Source organism: Caretta caretta, chromosome 10 (genome assembly GCF_965140235.1).
Source record: "Caretta caretta isolate rCarCar2 chromosome 10, rCarCar1.hap1, whole genome shotgun sequence".
NCBI classification, from domain to species: domain Eukaryota; kingdom Metazoa; phylum Chordata; order Testudines; family Cheloniidae; genus Caretta; species Caretta caretta.
In genome coordinates this window covers 38,929,783-38,942,873 of record NC_134215.1, presented here as the reverse complement: position 1 = coordinate 38,942,873, position 13,091 = coordinate 38,929,783, and the positions used below count along the sequence as shown (strand labels likewise).

General features: G+C 47.8%; 1 protein-coding gene across 3 annotated transcripts; it reads right to left on the bottom strand.

The window, feature by feature from the left end:
* Positions 1-1,653: 1,653 nt before the first annotated feature.
* On the bottom strand, positions 1,654-13,040 carry NUBP2 (NUBP iron-sulfur cluster assembly factor 2, cytosolic). 3 transcript variants are annotated; one of them, XM_048867072.2, is made up of 7 exons: positions 12,934-13,040; positions 7,210-7,328; positions 5,741-5,939; positions 4,373-4,527; positions 3,959-4,069; positions 3,393-3,462; positions 1,654-2,672 (listed from the first exon to the last, which is right to left on the bottom strand). In XM_048867072.2, exons 1-7 carry the CDS (start codon positions 12,947-12,949, stop codon positions 2,527-2,529), a joined length of 816 nt encoding a protein of 271 aa, XP_048723029.1. In that variant the 5' UTR covers positions 12,950-13,040; the 3' UTR covers positions 1,654-2,526. The 3 variants fall into 3 exon arrangements, with proteins under 3 accessions (XP_048723029.1, XP_048723031.1, XP_048723030.1); XM_048867074.2 differs by lacking the exon at positions 12,934-13,040 and adding an exon at positions 9,090-12,553; XM_048867073.2 differs by lacking the exon at positions 3,959-4,069.
* Between the last annotated feature and the right edge of the window lie 51 nt (positions 13,041-13,091).

The window sequence follows — 13,091 nt, the reverse complement described above, 5'->3', positions numbered from 1 at the left end:
GCACTCTCAGCAAATTTGCGGATGATACTAAACTGGGAGGAGTGGTAGATCGAGGGACGTGATCGTTCCCCTCTATTCGACATTGGTGAGGCCTCATCTGGAGTACTGTGTCCAGTTTTGGGCCCCACACTTCAAGAAGGATGTGGATAAATTGGAGAGAGTCCAGCGAAGGGCAACAAAAATGATTAGGGGTCTGGAACACATGAGTTATGAGGAGAGGCTGAGGGAGCTGGGATTGTTTAGCCTGCAGAAGAGAAGAATGAGGGGGGATTTGATAGCTGCTTTCAACTACCTGAAAGGGGGTTCCAAAGAGGAGGGCTCTAGACTGTTCTCAATGGTATCAGATGACAGAACGAGGAGTAATGGTCTCAAGCTGCAGTGGGGGAGGTTTAGATTGGATATTAGGAAAAACTTTTTCACTAAGAGGGTGGTGAAACACTGGAATGCGTTACCTAGGGAGGTGGTAGAATCTCCTTCCTTAGAGGTTTTTAAGGTCAGGCTTGACAAAGCCCTGGCTGGGATGATTTAACTGGGAATTGGTCCTGCTTCGAGCAGGGGGTTGGACTAGATGACCTTCTGGGGTCCCTTCCAACCCTTATATTCTATGATTCTTTCTATCCCTCGCTTACATTTAAGTTTTCAAGTGTTTTCCTGCAAATTACCACAGTCTGGCTTTTTTGCCCACCCTGTCCCACCCGCAAAGTACATTTTGGCAGCACTATTTTGCCCTATTATGGCAGTGGATCCTGTGGGACCCCAGTCCTGCTGCAAGGCTCTGATTCACACTCTAGCTTGTCCCGAACTAAATGTTTGTGTAGACAAGCCCCGAGATACAACCTCGGACAGTCACCAGCATTTGACAGCAACTTCCTCACCCGCCCCCTTGGAATCTTACTTACTCTAAATATCCTCAAGGGGACATACTTATCATGGAAATCCATCCACCGATGCTCAGTATACGCCTCAATGCAATCCATTTCCTGTGACCCTTTACTTCCTTCTTCTCATCAGAGCAATTATCACCCCTGCTGTGTGTGGGGCGGGGAATGGCTCCCTTCAGAGCCCCTCAATACCAATTTGATTGGATGTCACAAAGGAAAGCCAATCAGCAAGGCACATCAGAGCTTACTGTCTGCCTTTGCAGCACTTCTAGTGAGAAGGCAAGCTGGGATCAATGATATGAGTTCCACATCTGCATACCCATCATCTCGCTCCCAGGAGCGCTACAATGGGTAGTCACCAGCCTCTGGAACATCCATCATGAAGGGGAGAGGAGGATGCTGTTCAGAGATTCTGTGGAGGCAGTGACTCAGGACCTCCCTTGCACTTAGACCAACGACTGTTTTGATCGGGTAGCCCAGATGCATCTTGAGACTAGGACAGAAGTGATGCTAGACTTGATTTAGAGAGGACCATCTTCTCTAGCCATAAAGGCCAATGTAGCACTTCCTTAATCTTAAAACAAAACAAAAACACAAACAAAACACACAAAACAAACAAAACCGCCAGCAGAGCAGAACCATTATTTGCTACCAAATACTGACAGGGTGTAGGAAGGAAACTAGAATTCAGTTGGGGGGGCGGGGGGAGGGGAAGAGGACAAACCCCCCACCACCGCCACACATACACACACAAAATGCAATGAGACATTCAGATGGTAAGAAAACATTATTTAATGTCTGTAGCCTTTACAAATATTCCTGAGCCCTGACACCTTTCAGGGAGCCAAAAGATGGTGCGTTCCTTAAGTAAGTGATAAGACACAGACTCAGTAAACAGACTTCAGAGCTCCTGTAGAGACTTGATGTCATCACACATGCCTTCATAGGCATATTCTGTACCAAATACTTGTGGTTTCAGAGTGAAATGGCTCGGCTAGGATCTAGGGTCAGAGGGTCTGGCATGAAGCTGACAGCAGTCACTGTGAACTAGGAAGTACCATGTGTGCAGCACTACAGAAGCAATTGGGGGAAGGTAGCAGCAGCAGGAGTCGGGGGGTGGAGATTGCTGGTGCTATTCTGTTCAATAAGGGAAGGATTTCCTGTCCTGGATCTCTACCAGTATTTGCCGCAAAGACCAATGGCCACACACAATTTACAGAGCCAAGAATACTGCAGAAATGAGCAGCAGCACCACAGCCTGGGAGTGGCCATCTTCACAGTGTACTAACTTTGCAGGAGTTCATGGGCAGATGAAACATTCTCTGTGTGGCTAGAAAAAGCTGCACCACCTGTGCCCCCATAGCCCATTCCAGGATGGCCATAGTGCTCATCTATTCAGAAGGCAAATGGTGTTGCAAATGTACACGCCCCCTTAGAGAGCAATGGTAAGCTCTAGCGAGGTCTCTTCAAGGCTTTAGTAGTGATAGTGTCACTTCCCTTTCCCAGATCTCTGCAAACTGGTACCAATGACACCCTCTCCCCCACAAAATGTTTTAAAATAGCTTTGACATTCCCCATCGGCTTGGTCCACGGCTGACAGTGCTGCAAAGAGGCGGCCAACGCGAGTCCAGCCTTAGAAACACACTCAGGAGCCCTCAGGGGATGTCCTGTCCAAGATCTGCTGGGCGATGTGAGCAAGGGCAGGGAAGGCAGAACTCTTGGGAAACTCCTGGATGAAATCTCTGCCTTCCTCCAAGCTCTGGGTGAGCTGGGGATCAAGGGGAACACACCCTGTGTGGGAGGGCAAAGGGAGAAAGTGACCATGAGACCATTGGGACGAGTTACAGAGATGAGAGTACACACATGCAAGTCAGAGATACAGAAAGGTGGGAGTGAGACACCCACATCAACCAAAGGAGAGGCAGAATAAGACAAGACAATTAGGACTGAGCATTATTAACCTCCTTACTGCTCACCAGCAAGACTACATTTTAGATGTGCAGCACCATACCAGACATTTTCTTGGTAGAAAGGAGCTATAAGTGCTTCTAGCACCACAATCAGCAGAGATTTACCCTGGCATCACTGTCGAGACTATTGCTCCTTGATTAGGGGGAGGAATAAATAATTAAGGAGGTTTAAATAAATTCCTCATTTCCCTCATAGGAGCTCCGCTGGACTCTCAGTGGTGCTGCCTGTATTTGCCGTTACCTGACAGCAGGCAACTAGGATCACTCCAAATCTCCCATCATATGCAAAGCCGGACTGGACTGCCAGGTTCTCTGCCGGCCAGACACACAATAACCACATCCCTTTGGCAGCTCTATGCTCCTCTCCCAAACTAGGTTCTCTTCAGACCTCAAGGGGAGATTCCCCTGCTTAGCTTGCAGTTTGGTTTCTGGACCCCATTCCATGCTCCTTGTGGCACTGTGTTCTCACCACTCACCAACCATTTGCTCTTCTGATCTACCCCTCCCCCGAGGGAGGGTTCTGCATTCAAAAGACACTCACCTAGGAATGGGACTCCGGCATGCCTGGCCAGCTCTTCACCGCCCCCTTTGGAAAAGAGGTTTGTGCACTCCTGGAAGAGCAGAAGAAACAGCATTTAGTCACCAGGAACTTCCCAGAGCAGCAGTTCTGCAGACGGCTGGGCATCAAAGATGGCCAACATGACTGTTTATCTGGATACATTTAATGCAGAGAATGATACAGTTATCTGAGTAAGCAATGCTCATTTGCCTGGGGCAGCTGCTGATTCCCCCCCTGACTTCATGCACTTCCTCAAAGACATTCTTACCCCCCAGCACCCACTAGGAAGACAAAAGAGCTGCCTCTCCTGAACCTACCCCAACAGCCAGCCAATGAAGGAGGGCAGGGTCCACAAAGCAGTACAGTCAGCCGCTTGCCTCCAGAGACCTACCACATTACCTTTGTGGCATTCCCTGGTCTCTCCAATGGACCACAGTCAAGCAAAGTCAATTTAAACCCCAGGCCTCAAGCAGAACAATGTAGCAGATTGCCTAGCATACCCTTGAGGCAGGAGGTGCTCAGCCGTGGGTCAGTTTTAAAGGGCTCACCAAACAGTGCGGGCAGACGAAACCACTCATGTTCTCTACAATCCCGATCACTCGCAATCCTGTCTTCTTACAGAATGTCAGCTCTCGTCTGACATCCCCTATAGACACCGCCTGCGGGCACAGAGTCATGGGGTATCAGTGATAAAGGGACAGCAAAATCAAAGAGGTGCATGTCCATCTTTCTGCCCATTCATCCAGTGCTGCCAATCCTTGAGTTTAGGTCAGGCTACACAGAGACAGGTTGGAGGGATGAAGGGAGTAGAAATGCAGAACTAATAGCCATAGAGAGACACTGACATTCATACAGGGTCATGTAAACACAAACCTAAAGGCATAATGGGGTCAATAAAATATTAGTTTGGTGTGACCCCAGGGCAGGGTGTGGAAACATCTGCCCCAGAAAGCATCATATACCTGTGGCGTCGTGACCAGGACTGCCCCGAGGGGCTTGTATTGGCGAAGGGATTCCACCGTGGAGATGTGCTCATCCGAGGTCCCCGGAGGTGTATCCACAATAAGGAAGTCAAGTTCTCCCCAGGTCACATCGGAGATAAATTGCTTTATCAAAGCTGCCAAAACAAAACGGAGGAAAATCTTTGCTTTCAGCAGAGGTGTGGTCTGTAATCTCAACAGTGTGGTAGCAGCAGTTGTTAGATATCAGATCACCACATTGTGTGAACAGATAGGTTCAAAAGAATAAGACTTAAGTAGGAAGAGAAGCCCTCTATCAACAGAAGCAGTGCCATCTTCCCTCAGGGTCTCTATCCTGCCCTACAGGGAGTGCATCTACAGGGCGTGGCAAGAGGGTAGTTCAGTCTCCAAGACCATGGAGATTCTGTTCTGTGCCAACAATAGTGATTATAGAGGCCTGTCCAGAGAGCACAGGACAGATCTAACAGCTCATTCCCCAGGGCTGGTTTACACTACCTAGTTAGATCGACATAAGGCAGCTTATGTCGATCTAATGATCACACTACAGCCATGCTCCTGCAGATGTAAGTCCCATTATACCGGCCTAATAGCTTCACCTCCACGAGAGGCATAAGGCTTATGTTAATGTAGTTAGGGCAATGCAGTGTCTGTGTAGACACTGCGTCCCTTACCTCAGCTGTCTTGTCAATTTCACGGCAGGAGCCATGCTCCTGGCTGGGAGTTGAGGTATGAAGCCCAGGGCGGCTTCAGGCGCCGATCCCAGCTGGGAGTCAGGGCAAGAAGCCGGGGGGAAGGGGAGCTTCAGATGATGACCAGCCTAGATTGAAAGCAACAACCTAGAGGTCAAAGGCTACCTACACCTAGTCTGTCATCCAGCCCTAGTTCACCTGCTCAAACATAGCAAGGACTACAGACTGCAATCCATGCCTAAGCACAAGGGGATAATGAGCAATATGCAAGACAAGACCAGCCTGTAAGTAAGGCAAGCATGTGTTTCAACGAGCTTCATCTTTGCAGGAGGTGCCCTTGCTGTAGGGCAGTGGTCCCCAAACTGTGGGGCAACCCACACCCCTTGAGGGGGGCATGGAGCCCCATTCCACCTCCAGCCACAGCTCCACTCTGCTCCGTCCCCAGCCCAGCTCTGGCCCCGGATGCAGCTCCACCCTGCCCCCAGGCCGCTCCTCCTCTTGCCTCAGCTTTCTCCTCCTGTTTCCCCCCAGCTCTGCTTCAGCCTGAGCTCCTTCACTGAGGATGGAAGCCTTGGCTGTGCAGTAATGGCGAGGGGTGCAACAGGAGAAGTTTGGGCACCACTGCTGTAGGGTCACTACCAAGAGTAAAAGCCGTGTGTACCGTTTTTCTTGGGTCCTCTCCAAACCACAGCATCGTCTGGCTTCTCCAGCAAGAAGCCAATCGACATGAGAGAGATGCTTTTGTCCTGGTCGACGAAGACAGGCACCCAGCCACTGTCACACTGGTGCACACTCTTGCCCTGGACTTTGAGCATTTGAGGGATGCTGGGGCCACATAGGTCCACATCCAGGATCCCCACCTGCCAGTAAATATGTGGAACCATTCAGACAATCCCTTAAACTAAGGCAGTACAGAGGGCCACTACAGTGGCAAAACATAACTCTTCACTGATTTCTACAGCCCAGATCTTAAGGAAAGGATGGCTTAGAATCCTACACATCAGATTTGAAATACACAGGAACCACATGTTCAAATCCCGGATGAGTTCACACAACCTTTCCCCTTTCCAAGGGAGATCAGTGTGTTGTCATTGAACTTCCTGGACAGAGATCTTTCAAATGAGATCTTAAAAACCATGGCCCATCTGCTCTGCAGGACTTTAAAGAGCCTTTGGGACATTTTGTTTGCCCTGTGTCCTCAGCCACAATTCCCCACTGCCGTTATGTTGGGTGGCTGACCCTCCCTCCCCGCAAGAGGCCACATTTTAGGGGTGTGTGTGTGGGTGTGGTGCTTTGAGAGCCTTCACCACAATGTAAATTGTAAACATTCATATAGCTCATGTTCTGCTTATATGCACAGGAGGGCCCCTCCCTGTTCCAAATCTTTCTCTCTGCCTTTCCATAAGTAAGCCCAATGTCCTCTCAGACCCCTAGAAACCTTTAGAGGGATTTTGCCTCCCCTTTCTTTTCCCTACTCATACTCATGCCCTATAAATCGGCATTGTCCACACAACAGCTGCCATGAAGCAGGTCAGGCAAGACAACAAGAGGCCTTGGAGAGCAATGACAGCAAAGATCAAGGACTCAACCTTCATGGTCTCCATCCACACAGCAAGTGAGTATCCCAGTAGCTTTTTAGAGCATAGTATATCAAAGCCTGCCAAGCCCAAAGCAGACATTACTTAGGAAAGGGAGGCAACATGGCCTAGCAACTCCATTGAGGTCCAGGTGTCAAGGAACCTGTGTTCTACTCCCGGTTCTTCCACTGTCTCACTGTGTGACTTTAGACAAGTCACTTCCCCACTCGGTGCCTATTTTCCCATTAGCATAATGTGGACAATTATAATGAACAAGCTTTGCACAGCGCTTTCATCATGTTTTGCACATATATAGCATCTTTAATAGAGGACCTTAAAGCTGGACTTTGCAGCTTTTTTTTGTCAAATAAATGCAGAAAAACCTGATATCTTATAGTAAAAATAACTTTTGCTCAACCTCAGCAGGATCTTAATGACTAGATAAACATCTTGTAGCATTTTTGCTAATACCTAGATTATGAACGTACAACCCCAGACTAGAATCTTGGGGAAGGAGAATACACTCATAACTGCCACATGGTAGCTTGCTCACCTTCTTCCCAGCATGCCGTAAAGCCAGAGCCAGCTCGGTGGAGATGGTGCTTTTTCCCACGCCTCCTTTTCCTGAGAGCACCAGAAGGATGTGTCCAACTCCAGCCAGGTTACCTCTCTCTGTGAAGGACAACGGAACAACACTGAGGCATCCCTGCACCTCTACACAGCATCATGCTGCTCTGAGGATGTATGAATAGCAATGCCATAGGCAGCCAGCTGAGTGACTCCTCACATTTCACAGCTAGGACATCATTCCCACTAAAGGAGTTATCACCATGTAAACTACAGAAAAGACATTTTGGCTAAGGTGTTGCAAAATGTTTAAAAACAGTGGAAAAACCTGAGTCAAAATGTGATGGTGGATTTTGAGTAGACAATTATCCACTAGGAACAGGGCTGTGACTCATCAGCTCAACATACAGCCAGTGGGTGGTAAGGACTTTGGTTCTGATTCAGCAAAGTACTTAAACTGACCTCAGTGGGACTTAAGCACATGCTTAAATGCTCTGGGCCAGACTGCAATTTGGGACCTAGTGAAACGCTCTGGGCCTTCCCTTTCCTCAGCTATCCAGTCCCCTAGGAGTTTCCTGCTTTCTGTGCTGTGTAGATCTTGTTTTTCTGGATGTGTCAGTGTCTTGTTTTAAATTTTCTTTGGTTTGCTTGCTGCACTGTCAGTGTTTGCTCTGGTCTAAGCAACCTCTGTTTATGACTCATACACAGTGTGCTTTCAGTCCCCAGGGAAGGGGTGTGAACACATTCTTCTGAGATTCTTTAAATGGAGTACAGCTAGAGGGCCTCAAGGGGTACTGGCAGAGGCAGAAAATCTGAAATTTGTGATCTAAAGATCCATCTAGAGACAAGAACTACACAGCTCTGAAAGCAAGAAAAATTCAAAATGGAGATAAAGCCCCAGCAAACCTGCATTAACACACTCATTTCACCACTGTAATGGCACTAGGGGAAATTACACCTTTGAACCATCCCAAGAACGAAGTTCTGTATTGAGTCACAGCACAGATAAGTGGCAGTGCAAGATTCCTCATCAATGGAATTCAACCTTGACCCAAGGGGACCAGCTCTATACATGAGAGGAGGAGGAGGATGGGTATTGTTACAGGTTTCTGGAGCTCAGGGCAAATGACGCTGCCTCTTGGCAAATTAGGGACCTTGGTTAGTTTCTGAACTCACATGCTATATTTGGTAGAGGGCTGGAACTTGCTGTACCTCCAGGACCAAAGATCACTGACAATTTTAAGGACCAATGTCTCATGAACCACATGAAACAAAGCTTATACACCACAGGTTTCCAATAAATCCATCTTTCCAAAGGCAGATCTCTGGGATCTTGTGTTCCAGCAAAGGCCTTTACTGTTAAAAATCAAATCTGGATTGTTATGTAGGAGTGGGGAAAAGAAGCAAGGGAGCAATGAGAGTAACCTGATTTTACAGCAAGAATGTCACCTAATTTTGTTTTAGGTATGTTTTGTTATGGATTGTTACTTTAAGTGTTTCATAAACAAAGTAATATCAGCACCTCTGCCGCGATTTGCAAATTTGGCACAGCTTCCTGAAGATTTTTTCTAAGGCCCTAATTATAAGTAAACTATCTCCATGAATCTTTACATTATCTGTACTTCTGCACTAGTGGGACCAGGTATCCAATGGAGAACTCCCTCACCTGACTCACAGGTAACAGAGGACTATTTGAATTCCAATGGCTCCTAACACTCCTGAATGATCAGTAACACATTCTGGAAACCCTAAGGACTCAGACATAAAGGTAAACACAATCCTTAGTAAGTCCAGGAAAAAACAGGAATAGTTAATATGAATCATCAAGGAATTTCCTAAAGCTTCACATATCAAAGTGGGGTGTACCTCAGACTGGTTCTGTTCGCTGAACCTGAACCATCAGAAGCAGCACTTGAGAGGAAGATGTGATCTCTTGCTTCAGAGGGGTTTTCCAGTGTTTCAGGAAATATAAAATAGCAATCAAGGAAGAGGAAGACTTCATTTTACTGAAGAACAAGCTGAGTGAGAAAAACAGACTTCATCTTGAGATGGAGCCTGCTTTGATCATGGGAGAAGTAATCAGGAATTCAAAGGTAACTCATAGCACAGATCTCTGCTTTTTTTCTCCTTTGTAATGAAAGGAAGAAATTGCAAGACGTTTCCATAGGTGTTTAATATCTAACATCCTTTTATGTAGGTTCTCTCTCTCCCCCATAATTTTTAAAACCTCTTTGGTTGTATACAGATGAATTGTCTATTGTCATATAGTTGGGGAGCATATTAGATGGCATTTTCAAGGTTAGGATTGTTATTATTCTCTCAAAGGGGCCAAGGACTAGAGAAAGCAGCAAGTTCCAAAGGCTAGATCCACAAAAGGACATAGCTTTAGGTACTTAAAATGGCAGCTAACATGTGGGGGGACTCAGAGATCCTCAAACCCCCTATTCAGCTGCTGTCTAACCGCATAGGTGCCTACATCCCTCCTGGTGGACGCACACAAAACCACTGCAGTCCTGACACCGCCAAGCTGCTCGGTGCCCTAGGTCATGCTTAAGCCCTGTCAAGGCTGATTCCCCACTCTGGCATGTGGAGTGCAGAAGTGGGGGCCTGCAAGGATTCTAAAAATTAATACTGGCCACTCCAGGCTTGTATTAAACTCCGATGGTTACAGCTTTTCTCTGACCTTGGATGGGTAGATGCTACCATCACCCAAGTGCAGAAACCCCCTTTTGAGAACCCAGAAAGGTGCACTTGAGAATTCCTTCCCTCTGGGGAAGAGCTGAGAAAGAAAAAACAAAGAAAATCAGCTGTTGCCACCAGCTAATTAAACAGCATGTGCACAAATCTCTTAGGACACAAAAGTCCTAATCCTGTTCTTAAAAAAGGTAATTTTATTAAAAACAAAAAGAAAGAAAATACATCTGGAATTTAGGCTAATGCTAGATTTAAAAAGAGCAAATATAATAATTAAGCATCAAGAATGGTTTCCTTGAGGTCCAGCTTAATGGTTACAAGCAAAACAAAAGCATCTGGGTGTTAGCACAGAGAAGTGGAAGCCATAAAGAAATAAGAGAGATAAACCTAATTGTGTCTTCCTAGACATTTCCTGATCTACTTACATATCTGAGGTTTCAAATGGGTAATTTCTAGGTATGATTTAATGATTTTTCATACCTGGTGCAAGCTCTTACAGCATAGTCCAGCCCTGTCCCTGCTCTCTGGGAGCATAACCACAGACAGACAAAACGGGAGTCTTGTTTCAATTTTAAGAAGTTCTAACCTTCCCATTGGCTCTTTTGGCTAGGTGCCCACTCACTTTCTTTTACCTATGCATGCAGTCAGACTTTTTAACCTTTTACAGGTAAAACAAATAGAGAACTGCTACCAACAGGGATTTTATAGCTAACTGGCTGTCTGGGTGTCTGTAAAAGGAATCTACCCCTGCCCCTTCATTTATCACAAGTCCCAGTGGAATTCACAAGCTAGGTGCCCCTTCCCTCCCATCTCAATTGCAGGGCCTGATCCAACAGGTGTTCTCTGAAGCCCTCACACAAGAGACAGCTGGGTGGCATGCAGGAGAATGCCCAATAACCCAGTGGTCAGAGCTCTCACCTGGGAAATGGCAAGGACCTGAATCGGGATCACTCATAGTCCAGGAAAGTGCCCATCCCCATGTGATGGGGTGTTCTGGGGCAGGTCTCCCACAGCCACTCCTGTTGGAACTGGACCACTTTGTATGAATAATTAACTATTCATTGGACCAGAAAAAGATTGATTCTACAGCCTAGTGGTTAGGTCACTCACCCAGGATGTGGGAGCCCCAAATGCCATTTCCTGCTCCAATGAACATTTAATCATTTATACAACCAGAGAGATTGAGAGAGACCCACCCCAAAACATCCAGTAGCATGGGGGTCAATCCTCCTCAGGGATGGATGCCCAAATCAGGCAGAGCAGGGATTTGAAAATGGGTCCCTCACCTTCCGAGTGCCCTAACCTCTGGGCTATTGTTTATAATGGGGTGACCATCAGTCTCCATCTCTCATGCATGCACACCTGAGCAAAACAGAGACAGATGGCTGACCTGGTTTAAAGCTTATCTATATTTGAAATGTTGCAGCAACACAGCCGTAATGCTATATTGTAGACATTACCTACACTGACGAAAGGGGTTCTCCCATCAGCGTATGTAATCCACCTCCTTTCTAGATACACAATCCAGCATATGTAATCTATTTCTTCCATCGACCTGTCTACATGGGGATTTAGGCTAGTTTAACTATGTCACTCAGGAATGTGGATTTTTGACACCCCTTGTCGACATAACTGGGTCCATCTAATTTTCTAGTGTAGACCAGCCCTTAGGTGCCTAAGTCCAGGAGCAGGATGACAGCTGTGAATCCCAAGCGGAGATCTGTGCCTCCCTCTGGACCAGAGTAGGTACCTATTGATGTTTTGTTTACATCCCACCCCTTTGCTTGGCATTTTTGATTGGCTAATTTATTCAGCTTCAAGCTTAGCATACTAAGCCCCATTCTGTCAGTCCTATTCTTAGATGCCTAACTCTCCCCATGCCTGGGCACCTAACTCTGGGATGAGGATTCCACTGGGTAACAGGACACCTAAAGGTTAGGTGCTGCAATGCTCAGTGTTGCAACATCTAAGCCCTTTTGTGGATTTAGTCCCAAGTTGCTGGTCATAGGAGAAGAGAAAACGTAGCAGGAGTCGGACTGAGTTAGGTTACTAATAGTGTGTCACGCCACAAATTCTTGGCAGTTTCATCAGTTTCTGCAAAGTCCATGTGGTAGGGTTGAGAAAGATAGCCTCCTTGCACATGGGAACTGGTGCTGTGCTGTTTTAGGTACTGTCTACACTACAAAAAAAAAAACCTACTGTATAACTGTCCCCAAGATACAGTTAGGCACAATCTGCTCTGAAAGGCTGTGTTTTCACTGTGCTGGTGACCAGCCATGTCCCTGACAGCTGATTTTGTACCAAGTTGTAGACAATGAGTAAAGGAACTATTCATAGTTCTCAGCACATCAGTGATCCCTGTCTTTGTTTTACATTCTCCGTGCAATAGTAGATGCAGTTCACTGTCCTAGTCCTCATCTTTAAACCTCACGTCAGAGTGGGGAGTACAGAGGAATCCCTCTCCCAGAGTGCTACGGTCAATCGGGAGAAGAGAGCAGGCCAAAGCCAGGTCTCAGCATCCTCGGCGCAGCCCCCAGCCGCCGAGCACCACAGTACCGAGCCAGAAAGAGCACGTGTGGTCTTTATACCTAGGCCTTCCCTCTCCAGAAGCAGACACACACTGACCAAAGGATGACATGTCCTTGCTGTCACGGGGAAGCGGAGCAGAGCACAACAGGCCTGGTCAGCAGCGGCTCCGAGTCACGCATATGGCCGCTGGGTGCCACAGAAACACGGTCCAAGCAGCCGCTGTACAGCGACACCCCCCGCCCTAGTGGGCGGCTCCCGGGAGGCCATCGCTCCCCGTGCATAGCGTCGGGCAGGGACCGGGGGAGGAGGCCCATCGTGAGCGGCTGAGCCTCGCAGTCCCCACGTCTCGGGGCTTTCCCAGCCTCGTGGGGCTCCGTCCCAGCACAGCTAGGCAGGGGAGTCAGGAGAGGCCGCCGCGGGAGCCCTCGCTACAACCCCCCGCAGAATGGCCCCGCTCCTTCTGCCCCTCCAGCTCCCCACTACTCACCCCCGACTACCTCCATGCTGCTTCACGCAGTACTCCTGCACTTCCGAGTGCCCCGAGATCACGCGCCGAGGAGCGCCGCCACCAATGAGAAACCGAGCTCTGGCTGTAATCCCGCCCCGTGAACTAATATTGGCCCCAACCTGACCTTGCTGACTGAC

What these genes read in the sequence shown, in the direction of transcription:
- NUBP2 (XM_048867072.2), bottom strand. An exon ending in GAGAGGACCCAAGAAAAACG is followed by an intron (nt 4,528 to 5,740) that starts GTACACACGGCT and finishes TTGTTTTGGCAG; the next exon opens with CTTTGATAAAGCAATTTATC. An exon ending in TGCCGGAGTCCCATTCCTAG is followed by an intron (nt 2,673 to 3,392) that starts GTGAGTGTCTTT and finishes CCTCCCACACAG; the next exon opens with GGTGTGTTCCCCTTGATCCC.